Below are 25,871 nucleotides of genomic sequence, written 5' to 3'. Positions count from 1 at the left end.
AAAGGAGTGGACTCTGGGGACCTTGTAGCTGTTCATCTTTGTGAATCTCTGTACTGCTGTGGTGTAACAAAAAGAGAATTTTAGCAAAGATTCAAAACTCTGCAACATTATTCTGTTGGTTTCTTAATTGCACACCAGTCAAATGGTTTGGCGTATGACTAAAAATCTAAGCAGAAACACATTAATGAATGGCAACTAGCCCCTTCTAGAGGCCATGCCACTTCCCCTTTTCCCAGTATACAGGTAACTACAGAACAAAATTTTAGCCACAAAGCTGAACAAAGCTTGTGCAGTAGATTTCTTTGGTCTCTGGGCAATAGATAAAGTCTCTGAGAATTGCTACATTCGTCTCTAGACTGACAAATCTCAGGGTGAGTAACACTGAAGCAGTGGTAGTTTCTCCATCAAGAAATATGAGGAACTGCCTCATTTTAGGATTAAACTACTATGGCTATCCTGATCCTGCCTGCCACCTTACTGTGAACAAAAGCAGTGGCTGCTCATTTTTAAACAGTATTGTGGCCCCGTCCTGCAGACTGTCGGGGGCAGTGGGGGGAAATCCCTGCAATTTTATTTTTATTTTTTTATAAAAAAACCTTTTCAGTTGCAGAAAACAGAACATCATTATTCTTTCTTTCCCAGGCTATCTGATGTGAGAATGGTAACTTGCTTCACTACCTCTATCTCTGGCAATTTTTGGAGCAAGTCAAACTTGCTCCAGAAATATGTGTTTTTACACATCTTCTTACATGCCTATTTATTGTGTAACCGCCCTGTACTCTTCTATATGTGGCACCTTAGTTATTCTAGTATCTTAGTCAGAAGCATATTGTGAAGTAGATCCCAATTCCTTCTACTTACTGCAAGGATTGTCACAGTATAACCAAATCCTATGTCTGTTTCTTCAGAAGCAAGTTCTACTATATACAGTATGACTTATTCCCAATTAAACTTGTTGTTGTTGTTGTTGTTTAGTCGTTTAGTCGTGTCCGACTCTTCGTGACCCCATGGACCAGAGCACACCAGGCCCTCCTATCTTCCACTGCCTCCCGGAGGTCTGTCAATTTCATGTTGGTTGCTTCGCAGACACTGTCCAGCCATCTCATCCTCGGTCGTCCCCTTCTCCTCTTGCTGTCACACTTTCCTAACATCAAGGTCTTTTCCAAGGAGTCGTCTCTTCTCATCAGATGGCCAAAGTACTGGAGCCTCAGCTTCAGGATCTGTCCTTCCAGTGAGCACTCAGGGTTGATTTCCTTTAGAATTGATAGGTTTGTTCTCCTTGCAGTCCAGGGGACTCTCAAGAGCCTCCTCCAGCGCCACAATTCAAAGGCATCGATTCTTCGGCGGTCTGCTTTCTTTATGGTCCAGCTCTCACTTCCATACATCACTACAGGAAAAACCATAGCTTTGACTATTCGGACTTTTGTTGGCAATGTGATGTCTCTGCTATTTAAGATGCTGTCAAGATTTGTCATCGCTTTCCTCCCAAGAAGCAGGCGTCTTTTAATTTCATGGCTGCTGTCTCCATCTGCAGTGATCATGAAGCCCAGGAAAATAAAATCTGTCACTGCCTCCATGTCTTCCCCTTCTATTTCCCAGGAGGTGATGGGACCAGTGGCCATGATCTTAGTTTTTTTGATGTTGAGTTTCAGACCGTTTTTTGCACTCTTCTCTTTCCCTCTCATTACAAGGTTCTTTAATTCCTCCTCACTTTCTGCCATCAGAGTGGTATCATCTGCATATCTGAGGTTGTTGATATTTCTTCCGGCAATCTTAATTCCGGCTTGGGATTCCTCCAGTCCAGCCTTCCGCATGATGTATTCTGCATATAAGTTAAATAAACTGGGGGACAATAAACAGCCTTTTCGTACTCCTTTCCCAATTTTGAACCAATCAGTTGTTCCATGCCCAGTTCTAACTGTTGCTTCCTGTCCCACATATAGGTTTCTCAGGAGGTATATAAGGTGGTCGGGCACTCCCATTTCTTTAAGAACTTGCCATAGTTTGCTGTGGTCCACACAGTCAAAGGATTTTGCATAGTCAATGAAGCAGAAGTAGATATCTTTCTGGAACTCTCTGGCTTTCTCCATAATCCAGCGCAAGTTAGCAATTTGGTCTCTAGTTCCTCTGCCTCTTCAGAATCCAGCTTGTACTTCTGGGAGTTCTCGGTCCACATACTGCTGAAGCCTACCTTGTAGGATTTTAAGCATAACCTTGCTAGCGTGTGAAATGAGTGCAATTGTGCGGTAGTTGGAGCATTCTTTGCCACTGCCTTTCTTTGGGATTGGGATGTAGACTGATCTTTTCCAATCCTCTGGCCACTGTTGGGTTTTCCAAACTTGCTGGCATATTGAATGTAGGACCTTAACAGAATCATCTTTCAAGATTTTAAATAGTTCAACTGGAATGCCATCACCTCCGCTGGCCTTGTTGTTAGCCAGGCTTTCTAAAGCCCACTTGACTTCACTCTCCAGGATGTCTGGCTCAAGGTCAGCAACTACATTGTCTGGGTTGTCCGGGATATCCACATCTTTCTGATATAATTCCTCTGTGTATTCTTGCCACCTCTTCTTGACGTCTTCTGCTTCTGTTAGGTCCCTCTCATTTTTGTCCTTTATCATGTTCATCTTTGTGCAAAATGTTCCTCTAATATCTCCTATTTTCCTGAACAGATCTCTGGTTTTTCCTTTTCTGTTATTTTCCTCTATTTCTTTGCATTGTTTCTTTTAAAAAGGCCCTCTTGTCTCTCCTTGCTATTCTTTGGAAGTCTGCATTCAATTTTCTGTAACTTTCCCTATCTCCCTTGCATTTAGCTTCCCTTCTCCTCGCTGCTATTTCTAAGGCCTCATTGGACAGCCACTTTGCTTCCTTGCATTTCCTTTTCTTTGGGATGGTTTTTGTTGCTGCCTCCTGGACAATGTTACGAGCCTCTATCCAAAGTTTTTCAGGCACTGTGTCCACCAAATCTAGTTCCTTAAATCTGTTCTTTACTTCCACTGTGTATTCATAAGGGATTTGGTTTAGATTATACCTGAGTGGCCCAGTGGTTTTTCCTATTCTCTTCAGTCTAAGCTTGAATTTTGCTATGAGAAGCTGATGATCAGAGCCGCAGTCAGCTCCAGGTCTTGTTTTTGCTGACTGTATAGAGATTCTCCATCTTTGGCTGCAGAGAATATAATCAATCTGATTTCGATATTGCCCATCTGGTGATTTCCATGTATAGAGTCGCCTCTTGTGTTGTTGGAAAAGAGTGTTTGTGATGACCAGCTTATTCTCTTGACAAAACTCTATTAGCCTTTGTCCTGCTTCGTTCTGAACTCCAAGGCCAAACTTCCCTGTTGTTCCTTTTATCTCTTGGCTCCCTACTTTAGCATTCCAGTCCCCTAGAATGAGAAGAACATCTTTCTTTGGTGTCAGTTCTAGAAGGTGTTGTAAATCTTCATAACATTGTTCAATTTCAGTCTCCTCAGCAATGGTGGTTGGTGCATAAACTTGGATTATTGTGATGTTGAAAGGTCTACCTTGGATTCGTATTGACATCATTCTATCATTTTTGAGATTGTATCCCATTACAGCTTTTCCCACTCTTTTGTTGACTATGAAGGCTACTCCATTCCTTCTACGGGATTCTTGCCCACAATAGCAGATATGATAATCATCTGAGCTGAATTCGCCCATTCCTGTCCATTTTAGTTCGCTGATGCCCAGGATGTCGATGTTTATTCTTGCCATCTCCTGTTTGACCACATCCAGCTTCCCAACGTTCATAGATCTTACATTCCAGGTTCCTATGCAGTATTTTTCTTTGCAGCATTGGACTTTCCTTTCACTTCCAGGCACGTCCACAGCTGAGCGTCCTTTCGGCTTTGGCCCAACCACTTCATTAGCTCTGGAGCTACTTGTACTTGTCCTCTGCTCTTCCTCAGTAGCATGTTGGACGCCTTCCGACCTGAGGGGCCCATCTTCCAGCGTCATATCTTTTAGCCTTTTGTTTCTGATCATGGGACGTTCTTGGCAAAGATACTGGAGTGGCATTGCCATTTCCTACTCCAGGTGGATTGCGTTTAATCGGAACTCTCCACTATGATCTGTCCGTCTTGGGTGTCCCTGCACGGCATAGCCCATAGCTTCTCTGAGTTACTCAAGCCCCTTCACCACGACAAGGCAGCAATCCATGAAGGGGCGCAATTAAACTAGTTAAATGGAAAGTGCTTCTGATTGATATGCATAGGATTGTGCTGTAAGTGTAGTTAAAGTACTGTGTGTCTATGATTATTTGAGGATTTGGCAGTAACAGCTATCAATTAGTTTAGTTTATTGGTTTTACCTATGACAAAAGTCAACTAAAAATGACAGTTACATAAATGAGCTACAAATACTCGTCGTTTAGTCGTTTAGTCATGTCCGACTCTTTGAATATTTGTTTTTGCTACATGAGTTGCTGAAGCTGCTGCACTTAGTGTGGTGCAATCACACAAAGGTATAATACTACAAAAAGATTTTGGTAGCATAAAATAAGAACAATCAATTATGGGGAAAAGAGAATATTCAAAATGATTATATGTATCTTTCAAATAAATGGTTTCATAATACTTTTTGGAAGAACTATAATTTATTTATTTATTTATTGAACTTATATGCCGCCCACTCTACCCAAAGGTCTCTGGGCGGCTTACAACAATTAAAACACAATTGAAATACAATAAAAGATAAAATGATTAAAATGCAATTAAAATAGATACTCTAAAAATTGCCATCAGGACACACAGTTGATGTTATTTCAATTAAAAGCCTTCTGGAACAGGAAGGTTTTGACCTGGCGCCGAAATGTCATCAGCGTCGGTGCCAGACAAATCTCAGTCGGGAGAGCATTCCATAGTCTGGGGGCAGCTGCCGAAAAGGCCCTTTGTCTACAAGCCGTCTCTCTTACTTCCTTAAGGGATGGCTCTTTCAAAAGGGCCCCCTGGCTAGATCTTAACTGCCCGGTAGGCTCATATGGAAGGAAGTCGTCCTTCAGGTAACCAGGGCACAAGCCATTTAGTGTTTTATATGTCAAAACAAGCACTTTGAATTGGGCCCGAGCAGCAACTGGTAACCAATGTAACTTAAACGAATCAGCTTTATGTGTTCCCTAGCGGTCCCACCACTCACCAACCGCGCAGCTTGATTCCAGACCATCTTCAAAGGCAGCCCCACGTAGAGCGTGATAACTTGAGTCAGCGTAAAAGGATGACAGATAATCTTACTTTAGATTGCTCAATATGGAAATATATTTACATGTATTTACATTGGAAAGTTATAGAAATTTCACTGACATTTGTATTGTGGCCTGTATATCTAATGTGATAACTAGCTATCCCATTTCTTCAGTGCTCTGCCAGAGAATTCCAGAAGAGAACCAAGAAGAAAAAAAGTCTCCTACATTTAATGACCAGTTCCCATGCTTGTCTGTCTCCCATTATATGTTACAATTTTCCAGACAAAGCGACACAGTTGAGCTATTAGATGTCAAAAGGCTGATTAGCGCAAAAGATGGATTCCCTACATATTTAGGAAAAACCTGTTCTGAACAAATAGCTTCTTAAAGAAAACATGTGAGTCTCACAAGAGCTTGTCTCAAGAAGAAAATCATCTTTAGCAGCAACAAATTATTTGTTGATATCAAAGTGAATGAAATGGTCCCCTTTTCATGTCTTAACAACTTCAGTATAGTGCTTGAGAGTGAAGAGTGCTAGTGACTTGGTAATGTAGATCTAATGCAATTAAAACATCCAATTCTACTCTGCAATTATGTCTACTCTTCCCGTTTTGAACCAGGACTAGCTTTCATTTACATTCGTTTACCTGGCACAGATGGTTGTAATATAAATAGCAAGTCATGGACAAGTTTACTTTCTCGGACATGAACGCTCACATTAAAATATAGCAATTAGTCTTTAATGTGCAACAACTTTTTTCTTTTGTCTTTTTTATTTTGGTTTTGGTTTTGCCTGACTTAATGTTAATGTACTCGCTAACATCTCTAACTATTAGGAATGCACATCTCCTGTCTGGAAAATAAAATTAGGTTCTTAGGATAACAAAACTCAGAAGATTCTACTATATACCATATAACCTTGGTTGTATGAAAGACATGCAGTAAATGTCCAATGATCTCTAAACTGCTTATTATAGCTACACCAAGACTTTTGTTCTCATCTGCTTCTAGGCATACATGTGTTAACCTGTGTCTGCTGTCAAAATGCAAACTAACGTATATAAGATGAACCAAGAACCAGAATCATTAATGACTTCTGAGTATAGACAACTCACTGTTTTGTGTCATTGCGTACAGCTTTGCAGCATTCCTTTGTATTTGTGTGGCAATTCCACCAATTCTAAACAGCTGTGCATAGTTTATTTAAAAATAATAATAGCTGATTTGTATGCTACAGTGAATGGTGCATGCATACATACATACATACATACATACATACATACATACATACATACATACATACATACATACATACATACATACATACATACATACATACATACATACATACATACATACAGTGCTGGAGTGATTGCTGGATGACTGATAAAATGTTAAATGCAAGACAGAATGCTGATTGATGTGTTTGGAGTGTGAATTTAGATGTCATTTAGGCAGTTTAGAGAAGTCAGTCTTTTTTCTATTAATGTGCAATGTACAATAGGTTGCCTATAATCACTGTTTTTCTGGTAGAAGTTTGCATCTATTCAGTTCGCTAATTTTAAAATATCTCCTCCATACCCTTTACTGGTGAACAATTAATAGCATTGGTAGTAATTCTGGTCCTGTTAAAAGCTTGCTGGTAAAAATCACATGTGCATATGATTAGTTTGAAGTTCAAATTCCAGTACTAAAAATCACCTACACACTGCTACAACACATGAGCACTGAGGTGCTTATTTCAGATTCTGATTGCATATTCATTGGTGTGTAAAAAGAACATGCTTATTCATGTTCCTCTTGAACCCTCAATCAGCATTCTGCAATTAATTTCAGCCAGTGATTGTTAGGACTTTCTCAGATTATTATCACATAATATCTACAAAGCACTGGTTTTTATTTTAATGTGTCTGCTTAACTATGACAATTTCATTTTAGGGTTTTCAGTGGTTTTGTAAAATTAACTGTAAAGCTTTTGCACTAAGCACCTTGCACAAAGTCATAACTTGATTATTAGCTAGTTATTTCACTCAGACATTATTGTGAAATGAAATTGTCTTATACTCTAAAATATGTTGTTTATGTTATCCTTTCCTACTAGAGTGATTCTCTCTGGGCTAAATTCCAGGGGAAATATACTTGTATATAATTGTAATGTTTGATTGATAAGAATTATCACAAATATACCCTTGAGCAATTTATGTGGGTTGTTGTATGTTATACAACTCATTCCAGTCACTTTTGGAGGAGACTGATGACCTGAATCCATTTCCATCTCATTTTCGTCCTTGTTTCTGCACAGAAACTGCTTTGATCAACCTGAGCAGGATGGAAACAGTATGACTCTGTTAATTCTTGATCTCTCAAAGTCCTATATATATATAGGATAGAGTCACATCCTCAACATGCCAATGTCACCCAAGCTTTGTTTCTCCTTTCCATCAGACAGTGGAAGCAGTGAATTAGTGTTTTGAAGCAGTAGCAGACAGACACTATTCAAGTCAGTCCACTCAAAATGGAATTCCTCTTTGTGTGTGGTTTGTTTGACTAGGGAGTTGTTGTTCAAGGTAAAGGTAAAGGTTCCCCTTGACAATTTGTCTAGTTGTGTCCAATTCTAGGGGGCGGTGCTCATCTCCGTTTCCAACTCATAGAGCTAGCATTTGTCCAAAGACAATCTTCTGTGGTCACGTGGCCAGCGCAACTAGACACGGAACACCGTTACCTTCCCACCGTGGTGATACCTATTTATCTACTTGCATTTTGCATTTTGCATGCTTTCGAACCACTAAGTTGGCAGGAGCTGGGACAGGTAACAGGGGATCACTCTGTCGCGTGGATTTGATCTTACGACTGCAGGTCTTCTGACCTTGTAGCACAGAGGCTTCTGCAGTTTAACCCGCAGTGCCATCACGTCCGTGCTAGTTGTTGTTCAACCTGTTCCAAATAGGATTGCACTCTGCCTAATGACCAAGGCCAGAATATGAGAGAAGAAATTGACCATAGTTTGATACTTAAGACACAAGTAGCAGCATGACCTGGTCCTTTTGGCATCTAATATTAATTGTTTATTTATTTGAAATCTTTGTACACTCTTTTCCAGTAAAACTGGAATGATTTATAGAAAACAAGACAAAATGCAAACGTTTAAATAAAAAAATAATAAAGTATAGTGTGTTATAATAAAGTTTAGGAGAATCTTGTTACGTATCATCATCATCAACTCAGAACTGACTTATAGCAAACCCAACAGGGCTTTCAAGGCAAGTGAGACATTTAAGGAGTGATTTTAATTGTTCTTCTCTCCAGTGAGCTTCCATGGTTGTGTAGGGATTCGAAGCCAGGCCTCCTGAGTACTGGTCCTGCATTCTGTCCACTACACTACACTGGGTATCAGGAGAAATTTAGGGGGAAAGAAACATGTTAGTCTGATGTCCCTTCCTTCAAAAATATTGACAAAATTGGAACTCCTCGGAAAATAATTTTGTAAACAGAGTATCAGTAATAGGATATTATCTCTCTTTGGTTACCATTCAGTTTACCTCAGATGGTGGTGACCCCTAAAGAACAGTGTCCATAGATTAACTCTATACAAGGACAATTTTGTGTAGGAAGGGGTGATCTTTTAGGTTCCTGGGTCCTAAGTCTTATACAGGTAAGAAGTATCACTTTGAAGTCTCCAGAAACATAGGTAGAGTACAATTGTTTCAAATATATTACCTGTCATGTGCCCAGTAGCTGTATTATGAATTAACTGTAACTACTGCAAGTTGTCGTAGACAGAATGTATGTGTGCGAGTGAAAAGATGACCTTATTAGCTGCTGTCTTTAATAGGTCTTCCCCCACCTTATACGCTTGCCTGATTTCTGTTCTGATGGCCTGATGAGAAGGCAGGTGCACACATTGTCATCCAGTGTTACCGTTGTGTATTTTAACAGTTTTGCTGCACCATCTATGCTTTTGTGGGTCCTTTACTTTTGCTTTTACTATTTTTGTACCTATTTTTTAAATTGTATGTCACCTTCAGAAGCCTGTTACTGAAGATTCTTATAAATTAACTATAGAGATAAAAATAAAGATGGATACACAGTGCACACACAAACAAGTGGTGTGTGTTTTTATGACCAGCAAAAATAGAAAGAAGCTTTAAAAGTACAATGATTCTCCTACTAAAAATTGTGACTCTCATACCCTTTCCAAAGTAGGTTCCTAGTGGAAGGAAAAGGGCTTCTGTTCTCTACTACAACAAAGCATAGGCAGAACTGTTTGGGTTTGGAGCACATCATTTGTGCAGAAAGTCTAGGGTCCCATAATGAACTATCAGAACCATTTCACAGAACTGAGCAATACTTTCCATAGATGTAGTATGTCAGCTATGTGCAATTGCAACATGTTGTGCATGGACATATTACATCTGTTAAAGGACTGCTTCTTCGTAAAATATATCTCAAACTATGACATTTCCTGTAGAGAACTTAGATTTGGGAGGTTGGAACTTAGGACTTGGTACTAAAGACCTGGACTCAGACTTGGGACTTGATACTGAAGACTCAGACTCAGGACTTGGACCCAAAGACTTGCCAACATATCCAGGGAAATATATGCTGTTTATGTGCTGGCTTCTGGGAATGAAGCTTCATGTTTCTCTACTACTTGATTTTTGGCATCCAGTATGTGGGGTGTAGCATGAAGTTGTCTTGTAATGATGAGTAAAAGTCATGCCTGTGTGTCATATCTCTCTATATCTATAGTTCTTTCTGTTGTTTTCCTTTTCCTTCAAACTATAAACAACCTTTTCTCCAGGGTCCTGGAGAAATCTTATTGTTGTTGCACTACTTAATTCCAAGGGCTTGTGATTCAGAATCTGGCAAGCCACCACTATGATGATAATGTCATTGTTTTCCCTATAACTTTGCAAAGCCGAGAAGAATAAAGGCCTGTAGCATAAAGCATCTGTTGCATCAGGATCTTGGAATACCAGAATTTGGGAAAACTAGAATGTTGTAATTATAGAGAATGCAAGCTATAGTACCTACAAATTTCACCTACATATTTTACCATATTGGATGTTCAGATTTCAGGGATGTTATTGTAGAGTAGCCTTGGTTAGCTGGATTTATCTAAACATTTTGCAATGACATTAGTAAACTACTGTATTGTTCAAGCCTTAATTTTAACAGCACATTCATTTGCAGGGTTACCTTTTCTACATCCCTTTAATTATGTTAACACCTTATACATACATCTTCATAAACTCTTCCTCTTTACTTTCTCTTATATAAGGAATTACTTTTATTCATTTCTGTGGGAAATGCAGAGTAAAACACTCACTGGTAACCAACTTGTGAAGGCTACTTCCTTCCTTCCTGTGCTTGCTCTGACTGTTGGGAATCAAACTTATTTCTATCCCAAGCTGAGCCTTGTCTTAAGTCAATGTTGTGTTCTTTTGCAAGGTCAAGGATTACTGGGAGAGTTATACAGAAAGCTGGAAAATTACTTTTTCAGATAGCTGGATAAATTTACTTCATTCTCTTTGTTTCTCTATTTACAGCTTGCAGGTCAGGATTCTATAAAGCATTTGCTGGGAATATAAAGTGTTCCAAATGTCCTCCACACAGCCAAACCTTTGTAGAAGCAACATCTGTATGCCAATGTGAAAAAGGTTACTTCCGAGCTGAGAAGGATCCACCAACTATGGCATGTACCCGTAAGTTTGATTCAGTCTGGTGTTTGAAATTCTTCCCTTGTCCATCTCATCATCTCCAAAGACAAAAATAGCAGTTATTTTATATTCCTCTCACAAAACCTGAAAGTATGAGAGCATGTTTTTGTTAATCAAGAATGCAAATTAGGTGTTCCTTTATTCCCAGTACTCCTTCAAATAAGTGAAAATATTCTTCAGTCTGAAGTACTTTTAAAAAACCCTGTGTACTTTCTAACACTTCTGTTAATAAGAAACTGGCCACACATTTCAAATCAGGGTACTGAAATATATAATATACATGATGTGGGAAATATAACCTTGTACAAAATATATATTGTGATAATTTGATAATAAATACAAAATTTCTGCCAACACTTATAATCAAGCCTCTTTTTCTCAGGCATGATCTCAAAATGTTGCAACTGTTCCACAAATATCTTCCTGACATATAGGCAAAAAAACTATGAGGGGGAAAAAAAGAAGCACATAATCAGCCATTCTTGGGCGTATTTGAAACACTGTCCCTAAAGGCAATCTTGGCTGGCAAGTAGGTTACTCTAACTGTATAAAAAGTCATAATTTCCATTACAGAACCAAATGCAAGACTTAGTTACAGTAGTCCAACGTGCAAGCTGATGGAGGTCCAAAAGAACAAGATTTAACATTTTGCTTTGGAAGTCACTGTAGGGTTTGGTGTGTGTGTGTCATCCTGTTCTATGGCTAATTCATCCTCAAGCTATGTTTGCCCATAAGCTATATTTCCATTTAAGAGGGCACCTACTATTTGATAAACAGCATGTCCTTGATGGTACTTGCCAGCCAGGTATCAGCCTATAACATTTGTATCTGCAAGAGCAGGAAATAACATTTTCTTCATTCCATAACTTTAGTTGTAATCTGATAGTTTTATACTTTTTCAGACTTCTTAAACTCTGGTTCAGCTAGGACATATCTTTCACCTAGAGCTGGAAAATGTAGCATGGGAACTGACAATGACTTTCAGTATGGCATGGCCCTATTTCCCTCTCCATTTCCTCTGGATGTTGTTCACCCAGCAAAGAATATCCAGGAGAAAATCAGAAGTTTCACTACTCCAAAGAGAAGACTTGGCCATTATATTGTGCCTAAACCAAAAGAAAACCACAACTTTAGAAATGAGCTATGTGTAGTGTGTTACTTTCTCTTTATCATAGAAATGACATACAACCTGCTGCTTGAACAAGTCCAAAATGCTCCACAGCCTCCCAGAACAGATCTGAAAGTGTGAAGCAGGGCTGAAGAGAATGAGGGCAGGGGGAGTTACATAATCACATCTATTCTTTGAGTTGATAGATCCAATGAATTTTATCTCCATTTCAGAATTTGGCAATGCAGAAAAAATGACATGAATTTCTTGATATAAATGAAGGTCCTTGTTGGTGTCCCATTTAGTTTTCTGGATCCTGGATATAACATTTCTTCATAAAATGTATTTTGCATGCATTACTTACATTATTAATCATTCCTCTTGAAACTAGAAAAGACATGATGACTGATGTATGTAGCTGAAATAAATTAATTATTTAAAATCATCAGCATATTTACTTGCCTAAAGAACATGTATAGTGTAAGGAGGTTCCTGAGCATATTGCTCACAGATGTCTGTGGAAAGGTTATGCCTGCCAGCTTTTTTTTAATGTGACATATAATCTATGTATAATTTATAAATGATAACAAAGCAATCAGGCCACATTCATAAAAATCCCAATGACACATAATTTAGCAGAATCTGAGGATTAGAATTAATTGTCTCTCTTTGTTCCAAGTTCTAAATCTTAGTAAATGATTCACTGCATGTCATTACAGCTTAATATTTGCATGAAATCACAGTTTAGATGGCATAATTTAATGGCAATTAAAAAGCTATTTAATCGTCATGCAAATTGGCATGAGAGCCCTTGAGTATGAAGGGTGTCTATTTCTTCAGTGTCTGCAGGCGGACATTTATAAACTTTTTAAACACTACTGCCACAATTGATAACAATTTTCCTATTCATAGCAATATGAATACATAATAAATCATGTTTTGTTATAAACAAAGAACCAAATTCCCTGTACACATTTTTTATACACAAAAATTATTACCAATTGCCAGCAAATTGTAAGACAAAAAATAAACTGTGCATAGTTTGTTTTTTCAGGTGCCATCAATATAGAATGATACAATAATATGCAAGGAGAATAAATAAAAATAACATAAAGCTATGATCTCAGTAACTATAACATAATTATGAGCTTTTCACTTATATCTGGTGGTAAGTTAAACTGAAGGCTAATTCACAATATATGTTTTCTATTCATAGAAATAGTCTAGGAGGTATGAAAGTACACACATACATTAGTAAAAATAATTGTTCTAGTTAGCTAAAGACATAGTCCACATGGGGCAGACATCTGCATCCTAGTGTGATCCCCAATGGTTGTTACAGAGTCTAATGGTATTCTATATTTTGTTCCATGAAACCAGACAGACATATATCAAAACCAACAGGGTTAATTGAAACATAACACGTGTCAGTAACAAGTTTAACATTGAACTACATAGAACCACTATAAACAATTGGAGCAAAATACAATTAAGAAAACCTTCAAAACTCAGTCTTTCCCACCTGTTCAATGACATTCTCTTTGGTCGAGTCCCAGAAAGTGAGTTGGTCCATGATGACTCCAACAAAGATGGTCATAACAATGAAGGGCTTACATGGTAACAGGGATGGCAGCTGTGCCAAGCCTCTCCCAGACTCTTTTGCTTCGATATATATATATTCAGTGGTGCCCCACATAGCGACGATAATCCGTGCAGCAAAAATCGTCGCTATACGGATTCATCGCTATGCGAAATAAAAAAGCCCATAGGAATGCATTAAAACCCGTCCCCTTGACTGCAAGGAGAACAAACCTATCCATTTTGAAGGAAATCAAGCCTGAGTGCTCACTGGAAGGACAGATCCTGAAGCTGAGGCTCCAATACTTCGGCCATCTCATGAGAAGAGAAGACTCCTTGGAAAAGACCTTGATGTTAGGAAAGTGTGACGGCAAGAGGAGAAGGGGACGACAGAGGATGAGATGGCTGGACAGTGTCTGCGAAGCAACCAACCTGAAATTGACACAACTACGGGAAGCAATGGAAGATAGGAGGGCCTGGTGTGCTCTGGTCCATGGGGTCACGAAGAGTTGGACACGACTAAACAATTAAATGACAATGATGGGCAAAAAAATTATCTTTATGCGAAAATCCTCCATACGGCCGCCATTTTCGCCAGTAAGCAAGGAATGGGCGCGAAAACACAGAGGGTGGCCATTTTTTTACCCGGCAGCCATTTTGGAACCGCCTATCAGCTGTTGGGAGAACATCATTATGTGAAAATTGGTAAGCGAAACAGCTTACCAATCATCGCAAAGCGATATTTTCCCATTAGAAACATCGTTATGCGATCGCAAAAACGATCGCAAAAAATTGTCGCTATGCGGATTCATCATTAAACGAGGTGCCCGTTAAGTGAGGCACCACTCTGTCTGTGTGTGTGTGTGTGTGTGTGTGTGTGTGTGTGTGTGTGTGTGTGTGTGTGTGTACGCACTAGAACTTACATAAACTATTTTCTTTCTTTTTCTTCTTTTTAGGACCACCTTCTGCTCCAAGGAATGTTGTTTTTAACATAAATGAAACAGCTCTCATGTTGGAATGGAGCCCACCTAGTGACACAGGAGGGAGAAAAGACCTCACCTATAGTGTAATTTGTAAGAAATGTGGATCTGACACCAGTCAATGTGAACTATGTGGAGGAGGGATACGATTCATTCCCAGACACACTGGGCTAATCAATTCCTCAGTGACTGTGCTTGATTTTGTGTCCCATGTGAACTATACTTTTGAAATAGAAGCCATGAATGGAGTTTCAGAATTAAGTTTCTCACCGAAGCAGTTCACAGCTATTACCATTAGCACGGACCAAGATGGTGAGTTTGTGTTGTGAACCAGTTAAAGCCTACAATTGTGATTATAGTGTATAGTTCCTTTTGTGAATTATGACTAACAGCCCCCCAACTCACTGAAGGGCTATACTTGTTGTTCAGGTGGGAGCTGTGGGTGGGGGCAGAATGTCAGTCACCATTTTGGATGCCACCAGGCTATTGCCTTCCCAGGAGGCAGTGCACTGGAACAGAGGAACTTGTGGTGGAGATCCCTGATTGATAAAGGGGTCATCAACTCCTATAGAAAGTCCAGATTGGAGGATTCAAATCTGGCCAGTATCTATGGTTTAAAAAGGAAAATGCAGACCTGGAGTCACTATTCGGTTTTGAATCTTCTCTCACCTGCTTCCCCTTTGATCATCTGGTGTTTTTAGTTAGCAAGTAAAAGGGGTTGTATGTGTTCTGTCACAGCTTTGTTGGAAGCAATTGGAAGGAAGAAGATGGATCAGGTTGCATGGGGGGTCAGGCAGTTGCTTTATCCTCTCTAGCAGATTTTTTTTAAGGGGTGGGGCAGAGAGAGGTTACAGAGCTCAGCTCAGGAGACCATGAACTCTTCACTGTAGGTGTGCTAGAAGAGGCCACACAGTGATGCATGCCCATGTGGTTAACCCCATTTTCCAGTTCACTTGCTTATAAGATCACTCAGGAGATGGGTCAGCTGATGTTGATCCATCGTCAATGTTAGTGCCAGTATTAGTGACAGCTGTTACCAATGAAGTTGTGGCCTGATTTACTTCCAATGCTTGTGCATTTCTGTAATTATTTCATACCTACCTGTGACCACCACCTGCTGGCTTGAATCAGTATGTACTTGGACCATCTGCACTTCTGTGGTACCAGTTTTCGTTTTTGCTTTCGCTTTTCTTGGTTTCAGAATGAGACTTCACAGATAATGACAAAAATCCTGTTCTCTATTTACACCAGCAGAAGAAAAATGGCATCTATCTATCTATCTATCTATCTATCTATCTATCTATCTATCTATCTATCTATCTATCTATCTATCTATCTATCTATCTATCTATCTATCTATCTATCTATCTATCTATCTATCTGTCTGTCTGTCTGTCTGTCTGTCTGTCTGTCTGTCTGTCTGTCTGTCTGTCTGTCTGTCTGTCTGTCTGTCTGTCTGTCTGTCTGTCTATCTATCTATCTATCTATCTATCTATCTATCTATCTATCTATCTATCTATCTATCTATCTATCTATCTATCTATCTATCTATCTATCTATCTATCTATCCTGCCCATCTGTCAACCCAGGCCACTCTGGGCAGTTTACGAAATACGATAAAACAAAATATAAAGACAAACAATACAAAGCAGAAAATAAAATAATTATACAATATTTTAAGAGGTTGAACATTAGTGAATTCTGGTTATTATATGCTATTGTATCAGATGTCATAGAGTCTGGGAAGGCCTGTCTAAATAGAAAAAATGCTTAATAATAACTTAAAGGTTCCCAATGAAGGCACTAGGTGAATATTGGGCTGGAGAGTATTCCATAATTGTGGGGCTACCACCAAGAAGGCCCGGTTTCTGGTTACTGTTTTCTGGGCCTCTCTTGGGGGTCAAAATTCTCAGTTGTCCAGCCTGCGAAGATCTTACAGGACGGGCAAATCTGGTTGGAAGAAGGCATTCTGCCAGATAACGTGGTCCCAAATTGTTTAGGACTTTGTATGTTAACACCATTATCTTGAAGTTGGCACGGAAATGAACAGGCAACCAGTGCAAGGCAGCCAAGGTGGGAGAGATATGTTGATGCCTTCTGACCCCACTTAGTAGTCTGGTGGCTGAGTTCTGGACCTGCTGAAGTCTCCATGACAGCAGCAATGGCAGCCTCACATAGAGAGCATTACAGTAGTCTAATCTGGAGACTATCTGTGCATGGACCAGCATGGTGAGGGACCCAGTGTCAAGGTAGGGATGCAGCTGAGCGATTAATAGATTATAGCAGTTTATAGCCACTAATTAACTGGTTCCTCATTTGATTCTTAGTCACAGTGGAATCTAAGTAGGGATTCATTATTAGCAGCAATTAGCTTATTTTTCCCGGTAGTGTAACTACAGATCAGGATTTTGGCTATTAAAACCAGGCTACTTAAGCAAAATGTTACATTCACTTTTCTTGATACAATGTAACCTATATGCTTACATTTTCTAAGGCATGCTTGAACCTCTTTATTTTCCTCCATTTAACTTTATAGAATTAAGAATAGTACAATATAGTGAGATTTGTTTCTGTGTGAACCTCACTCATTTTGATAGTCCTAATGACAAAGTAATATTCAGCCATATTGAATTTAATTTTTTTTTAAATTACAAAAATTGGATGGGTCTAACCTGAATATCTTTCTTAAGGAGAGCACACTACAGTGGCTAATATTCTTTTGGGTCCTTGTACTGTTAGTAAAAGCCTGTCAGCAGATCTCAAAAGAGTCATATTTCCTTCTCCGATACAGGTGGAAGATTATTCAGAGAACTGTAGTGACTTATTTATGAAGTACTTTGGATATATTATCTCCGAGACTTGTTTAGCCATGGACCAATTTCTCAATATCAGTGCTAGAGTTTACAGTCTGTTCATCTGCCATTTTTGGGTATGTTTGTTCTTGTTGGCCCTTAGGATGTAGATAGAGTCCCTGGAGAAATGCAGTCAACCACTTGTTCAGTTGACCTTTGCCCACTGCACCTTCTGAATTCAATAAAGACAAGCTTGCACATGCAGCAAAGGCTTCAATAAAGGAAGAATGTGTACCAATAATATTGAAAGATGTGGGAGTATGCCCTCTGTTGAAAAAAAGATTGTTTGGCTTCTTAACACCTGAATAATTATTATCCAATTTCAAATATACTTTTTCTGAGCGAAGTATGTAAGCAAGTGGTGGCGTTAAATAGCTGAATGACACTGATCATATGGATCATTTCAAATCTGGCTTTCAGTTTGGTTTGGGGACTGCTTTGTTTGCCCTAGTAGATAACCTTGTAATCCTGTTGATTTTCTGGATCTCTAAGAAGTGTTCAGTACCATTGACCATAATGGCCTTCTGGACCATATCTTGATAATATGAAGCTCAGCTGGTTCAATCCATTCTCAACGGACTGGACCCAGAATGATGTACAGGGGCAGTTATTCCTCTCCTTGGTGTATGGAGTTCCACAGGAGTTGGAGTTCTCACTTTTTATGCTGTTCTCACTTTTTATGCTGTTCAGCATCTGCATGGGATTACTAGGATATCACTATGTGGATGATATGCAGCTCTCTTATTTTCATTTGAGCCTAGAGAAGTAGCAGGTATTAATACCTGTCTGGCAGCTGTGAGAGACTGGTTTAGGCAAAATAAGCTGAAGCATCATCCTGGTGAGACAGAAGTAATCTTGGTAGATGAAGCAACTGAACAAATAGCTTGGCTTGTGCAGCCATGGATTTGCACTCCTTCTGAAAGGGTATGTTTATGTACTTTGTGTTTGTTGCAAGGAGAGCCTATGTTCCTAGCTTTGTCTCATCTGTCAGCATACAATATTGAATGTCACTTTTCAAAATGAATATGTTGCATTGTTTGTAAGTGAGCTTGAACATCAAGCCATTAACATAATGGCAGCCTAAAAGAGTAATTCCTTGCACTGCTCATTTTGAACTCACTAGCAGTACCATTGCACCACTGAAAAATGCAGCAAAAGTGGCTGGTGAGCCAGCATATGGAACTAGCACACAGAGGGAGATAAAGAGTTTTATTTCCACTACTCACAAAAGATTCCCCTTCTGTTCATGCTGAATCTTTCCATGGAGCAGTTCACTTCACTCCTCCATCTCTTCATCCATTGGGACTCACTTTGCTGTCGATTGCCCATTCTTAATCCCTCTTGTCTTGTGCTGTGTGATCCTTGATAGTTGCACAACACAAAAAGGAGGAAGGCTACACATCCTTCCCCCTCAAACAGATCAGACTAAACACACACACACACACATACTCCAAAGTGACAAATACAGTGGGGTCTTGACTTGAGAACTTAATCCGTATTGGAAGGCGGTTCTCAAGTCAAAATGTTCTCAAGTCAAATCTGCATTTCCCATAGGAATGCATTGAAAACCATTTGATCCGTATCTGCTCTTTTCTGTCCATAGAAACTAATGGGAAGCTGCTATTCTGCCTACGACCACTAGAGGGGGATATTTTCTTTCTTTTTTTCTTAGGTCAAGAAAGGTTCAGGGAAGGCAGGGAAAATGCAGTCCAGGCAGTACCAGGCAGTCTGAAGACTCCCAATCCACCCTCTAAACGCTGGGAGGCGTGAGGAAGCAGACAGGCACCCTTTTCACTGGCCAACAGTTAACTGAAAGTTCAAATTTTGCACTTTCCCTGCCTCCCACGTGGTTTTTTTTAGTTCTTAACTCAAATCTAAGTATGTAAGTCAAATCAATATTTTCCTATGAGAGTGGTTCTTAAGTCAAAATGTTCTTAACTCAAGGCGTTCTTAAGTCAAGACCCCACTGTAACAGGGTTATACTCAGTTCTTGTTTCACTGAAAAGTGTGTGTGTATGTGTGTGTGTTTAAACATTCATAGCCCGCCTTATGTCATAGGATCTCAGAGCAGAATTTTGAAACATAAGATATTTAAAACAATTTAAAGTCAAACACCAAAAATCGAAACACTTACATAATTGAAACATTGCACTAAAACCTGTGCAGGCTTTACAACCATGGCTATTACAGGCCAAAAAGTAACTTCCTTCCAGCTTGTAATCACAAATTATAATGGTTTACAAAAATATCTTGTTAGAAAACTGAGTTATTTCTAAGCTCTGGGATTTCCCAACCATTTATTCCCAGTTCCCGCTGCCGGTTTCTTGTGTTCCTTCAGCTACTCATCCCATATTCACAAACTACTAATACTGGGAATAATAATAACTGTTCCTGAAACAATATAATAAAGGACAGATAAATCATGTTAATGAACTGACAACATGAACATAAATAATTTGGTGTAGTCTACATAAGATACCTTCTCATTTTTATTTTTCTCTTTCAGTTGCCCTATTGCACACCTTTTAGCTGACTGTTGTTGTTTTCTTATCCTTGTCATTCTCTCTCACTGTGTGTCCATTCTACAAATATTTATGCTGTCCTTGAAACATGCCAGTGTCTCATCCCTGTATTTACATTTAGTTCACATCGTATCCTCTGTGTTTCATCTTTTTTGGATTACTAGGGCGTGGGGTGCTGTTGCACTGTCACTGTTAAAACATGTTAATGTGTAGCCTTCAGTTTTAAATTGTCTGCTGCACTTCCTAAAAAATGTCTAACAACAGAAGAGGGGGGGAATCCATTAACCAGGCAGTAACAGATTTTTTCTTTGATATTTGAAATATATAGTCTTCAGTGGTCCCTCTTCTGTATATCTATACAATTTCTAAGGAACAAAAATGTGTTGCCTTCATAAACATGTTTTATAGAGGCTTGCCATTTCATTTATCACCGTGTCTTTCTCTGCAAAACTGCCCCTTTATATCCAAATAAACTGGCTGAGACTCTGAAAAGTGATCCTTAAAGTCTCTGAAGCTTTACCAGTAGCATTTTAGTAATGTAAGAATTATTGTGAGGGAGGAAAGCAACGTACACACTTGGGTTTTACTGTCAAGCTATCATAGATTGCCAAGGAATGGTACTTGCCCTGCTTGGATGAACTACAGTGAAAACCAACATGGTGATACAAGAAGTAGACATGAGAGGAAAACACACACACACACACACACACAGAGAGAGAGAGAGAGAGAGAGCTGATTTAAAAACAAGCTGCATCTCATGTCATCTCTGAGCATGCATGTTTATACTGGCATTCAGAGCATTTGTGCCAATATTTCTGTTAGTTTTACTAGCATGATGTTAAAAAATGTGGCAAAGGAATGCAAAATGTCAGTGCTTCAGTTCAGGGATTATTTTTGATCAAGGATGAATGGAATGAGATTTGCACTGTGAATGAATCCTAAGAGGTGAACTGATACACTTGGAAATCTAAAATGTTTTAAAACTTTGTAAATCCTTGTTGTTGTTACATACCATCAAGCTGCCCCTAACTTATGGGGGCCCTATAAATGAGAGATCTCCAAAATGGCTTTTCCTCAGTAGCTCAACTCAGCTCTTGTAAACAAATTACTAATACTGGGAATAATAATAACTGTTCCTGAAACAATATAAGCCTGTGGCTTCCTTTAGGGAGACAATTCATTTTGTATTGGGTCTACATCTTTTCCTGCTGCCTTCAACTTTTCCAAGCATTATTGTCTTTTCCAGAGATTCTTGTCTTCTCTTAATGAGCTTAAAGAATAACAGCCTCAGTATCATCATTTTTGCCTCCAAAGATAATTCAGGCTTGATTTGATCTAAGACCAACATGATTGTCTCTCTGACAGTCCATGGTATTCACAAAGCATTCCCCAGCACTATATTTTTAATGAAACAATTCTTTTTCCTGACAGCTTTTTTTTTTTCTGCCCATCTTTCACACCCATACATGGTGATCAGGAATATAAAAGTATGGATAATCTTTATCTTGGCCTCCAGTGACTTGTCCTTACACTTGATTATCTCTTTTACTTCCTTCATTGCTGCCCTTCCAGGTCTCAGTCTTTTGATCTCTTGGCTGCAGCCTCCATTTGGATTGGTGATTGAAAGCTGCCCGGATAGCTCTGTCATTTAAACATCTGGCTGCACAGCCAGAGGTTGGGAGTTTGATTCCCTGTGTGTGCCTCCTGTGAGTACAGCCTGCTTGTGTGCCCTTTGTCTTCCTCCTGTCCTTTTGCTTTTAACTTTTCCAAGTATTATTCCCTTTTGCAGTGAACTTTACCTTCGCATGAAAGGTACAACACTGTCAGTTTTGTCATTTTTGCCCCCAAAGAGGTGGCAATTAACACAATGTTATTAGAAGTGCAACAGGGCTTAAATAAGTGGATTTGAGTCCCAAATTAACCGCACAGAATTTCTTCATCACTCTTTATTTATTTGTTACATTTCTCTCTGGCCATTGAGCTCAGGCTGCTGTGCATGGCTCTTCACATATTATCATCACATTCTCCCTGTGGTGGTAAGTATGGCTAAGAGACTGTGACTGGCCCAAAGGCATCCAGTGGGTTTCATGGTCAAGTTGAGATTTGGACTCAGGTATCCTAAGTCTTACTGTAACACTCTCCAACACAGTAACCACAATGTTAGATTGGCTCTTCTCACTCAATAGAGATAGTAAACTTCTATTTACCATGTTAAGTGGGAAAAGTAGACACACTAATTTTTCATTGTATCTCATTTCATGTGCCTCACAGACCCTAGGGTAGGTTATGCTTTGCATCTCCAGTCTTCTTGTTCCTTTTGTATTGGAGGTTTGATATCATTACAGGTATTTTGACTCTGAATGTGATAGCTGGAAAAAAAACACAATGTTCTGCTGCATAAAAAGCATTCCTCTAGTTATATACAATAATTTCTGTTCTGCTCTGCACTTATTTTCATATTTACTTTGCCTTGAATTATCAGCTGTATTAATTTGTATTTTTAATTCCACACTATATGACCTAAGTTGTCTAGCTTTCTCCATTTTATGTGTTAGGACTTCTGTTAAATTATGTATTGATTTACATATGACATGTGTGTGTGTTTTATTAAATACAGTAAGTTTATATATAGGGGAAATATTGATCAAATTGTTGCATATAATCAACATATCTTTATATAAGAAAGCATAGGTTTACTTCATGGGCTTTTCCCAGTGTAGTTGCAGAATTGTGCATATGTCTTTGCAAAGGTGGTATGTTTAACCTCAAGAAGCTGTTGAAAGTTTTCAGCATATTAAGTGTTTTCTCCTCTCTCAAGAACAAACCACCTTGTGTTACACAATCCCACCACTGCAAAGAATCAAATTAAAGTAATCAGGCTCACTTCATTTAGTGGCAATCTTTATCACTGACTGGTACAGTTAGAAGAGTCATTACTGAATGCTCTAGCCTAAGAGCAGTACAAGATATTCCCAGGATAAGACTGTGACTTCAATACTGTAATTAGAAACCTTTGCTACAATACGTAATTGACTGATTACTGAATTTTTTTCAGTCAAATTAGCAACCTTCTGTTTCCAAAGCTTACCTAAACATTTCTGAAAGGGATTTCAATTAAAACACGATCTCTCGTGTTCCGACTTCTTGACAAGCAAACTGAAGGTTTCTTTCCTTTCCTAGCAAAAGGAATTAGTTTGGTCAAAAGCTGTAAAAGAAGACATTAATCATGGCTAGTCAGTCTGGAAAAATTGTGCTTGTAGGTGTCATGACTTTCACACAAACCTTTAGGGAACATGTTTAAAGTGAAGGACATGGTAAATTATAAAGCAATTTTGCTGGTGTTTGCTGTGGGGTCCTTAAAGCAATTATGCTTGTAACAGGTTACTTCAATTCATTTGATTCATAAAATGTAGTTTCTTCATTATGTTCCATAACTCCTTTTGTCTAATGTGTTTGTCTCCATATAGGTTAGCCTATGGCTTTCAGATCAGAGACTGGTTTCATTTATATATTCACATAGTACAAAGTTGTGCATGTTGGAGTAGTGTTGAAAACATATAAAATGGCCTAAAGTTTTCATACTTCTGTAACCTTTAGAAATTGTACAGGTTTTATAACTCAGCTTCAAAATAGTATTTCTAATAGCATGCACATACCCATTCCTGATCAGGTTTTATTATGAAGAAGTCTTGTCTTTCTGCTCCAGGTTCAGATTACAACTTTGCATATGTTTGCATCGCTAAGTAGAATTCAACCTTACATCTTCAGAAACAGTAACATAAGGAAGTAGCTTTTGCAAGAAGATAGACTTCACTCCAGAAACATACAGTAAAACTTTCCCTTTTGAATACATAAACATGCTTTATGGAACTTCAAGCACATTTTCCTTGGAAACCATCACCCCACCACAAACAAGCAACATGGCAAGAAAGTTCTGGACAAATGAACTGTAGCAACATTCCAAGAGAGTTGCCAAATATGTATGAAAGAAAGAAATATATATGAGTCTACCTCAAGTTAGTCTCATTTGAGAATGCCTAGTCACTAAGGGGCATTTTATCCAGTAAGAGATTCATGGTCTCTCTTGGAAATCATCTGTATGTTACTATGCAACAACAGAATCAAATCATTGTTAAGTACTGTTGGACAATCACATATTAACATTAGCATCAATGTTTGTTTGAATGTTTTGGCAAACTTTCTGTCTCTATTCTTGGAATAATCACTGCTATAGCATATCAAGAAAACTATGACCTTTTAAAATAGATTTTAAAAACCATCTACTATATATCTTGGTATAATAAAAATTATATTTTTAAAGTTGCATAATCTAATATCACAGATGAATAGTCAACCAAGACTATCAGCTCTCATTTCCCCCAAGGTAAACATCTTTGCAATGTTTTTTTTTTCTTTGTAAAGATAAATGGAAAGACCAGCAAGCTGTAAATTCAAAGAAACTTGACATATTGGATGACATTGGAAACTAATTACAGTTGAATTCAAATCAGTAAAGTAACTGTGTAAACTAAACAGCACCATACAGATTAATAGTGTTACCAAAAGTTCAGCCTCTATACCTTGGAGCATAAGGGTAGAAAAGAATTGACTTTTTTAAAGAATTGAAGAATATATTAACATAGTATAGGTTTACCAGAGTTAGCAGGCACTAGGTTTTGCATTAGAATTAGGAAAGAGATGGAATATAGATTATCGTCAACTGTCAGCAAAAATAATTAGATAATTAATTGAGTAATGTCCTAATTCTATGGTTGGTTAACTAAATTATGTATGGAAATGCATTTGGCTGTGGAAGAGGATTTGATAGAAATACATAGTATGTGATGAGGCCAGATGTTGTATCCTTTGGCTTCTGGACCATTTCTGCACAAATAACTACCCCGTATTTTTTGCACCAAAAGACGCACTTTTTCTGTTTTCTTCTCCTAAAAAATCGGTGCGTCTTATGGAGCGAAAAATACGGTAAATCTCACTTATGCATAACATGTGCAAGAAAGACAGACAGACAGACAGAAAGGCAAGAGCCAATTTCTCAGGCTTGCTTGTGGGTGCTTTGGGACAAGGTTTAAAGTACTGCCAAAAATGAACATGCCAACTGTGTGTTTATTTACCAGAAAAATATGCAAAGGTACTGACTGCAGGGTTAGATATGAAAATGGTACCATTTTGTAGACTGAGGTTGCATCACGTTTCTTCCTGGTTTGGAGGGCATTATATTTACACATACTATTGCTAGCAAGTTTAGGTTTCAACTCTGGTTTTAATCAACAAATTATGATTTACTCTACAATTCAAGAATCTATAATGTGATCACATAAGGTACTAACCAGATATATTGCCAATTTCTCATTTTATACTTCCACAATTTGGAAGTCCTATTATCTTGTATGCCAATGGGGAAAAAGAAGTGGGTAGTTCAGATGACTGGTTTATGTTTATTTCACTGCTCTTGTACAAGATGAAAGTTGATAGTTTCAGTTGTATTAATTAATGGTGGCTTTCTGCTAAAGTTGGAGATCAATTAAAGGCTGAATTAATATTGTTCTAAAACATTGCTGTATTTCAGAGAAAACTGTAAATCCTCAGTTATTTCATTCTTTTGCATGAGAATAAGAAACTCAAAAAAATTCTCCATAACCATGACGTGGCTTAATATTTTCCAGTGCTTTCAACAAGAGTCTGCAATACAGTGGTGCCTCGCTTAATGACATTAATTCGTTCCAGCGAAATAGCTGTAGAGCGAAAACGTTGTAAAGCGAAATAAAAAAGCCCATTGAAATGCATCGAAAACCGTTCAATGCCTTTCAGTGGGCTGAAAAACTCACCGTCCAGCGAAGATCCTCCATAGGGGCAGCTATTTTTGGTTCCCTTAGAGCGAGGAATCCTTCCAAAA

General features: G+C 38.5%; 1 protein-coding gene across 5 annotated transcripts in view; it reads left to right on the top strand.

The window, feature by feature from the left end:
- Positions 1 to 25,871, top strand: part of EPHA6 (EPH receptor A6) — a 558,183-nt gene that overhangs the window by 263,791 nt on the left and 268,521 nt on the right. For all 5 annotated transcript variants that reach the window (XM_078389828.1, XM_078389827.1, XM_020810349.3 and 2 more), the window contains 2 exons: positions 10,747 to 10,902; positions 14,560 to 14,895. In XM_078389828.1, coding sequence (XP_078245954.1) covers positions 10,747 to 10,902; positions 14,560 to 14,895 — 492 coding nt within the window. The remainder of the gene's footprint in view (positions 1 to 10,746; positions 10,903 to 14,559; positions 14,896 to 25,871) is intronic.

Source organism: Pogona vitticeps, chromosome 3 (genome assembly GCF_051106095.1).
Source record: "Pogona vitticeps strain Pit_001003342236 chromosome 3, PviZW2.1, whole genome shotgun sequence".
Lineage (NCBI taxonomy): Eukaryota > Metazoa > Chordata > Lepidosauria > Squamata > Agamidae > Pogona > Pogona vitticeps.
Note: the sequence above shows the minus strand (reverse complement) of the source record. Positions and strands in the feature narration are given on the sequence as shown.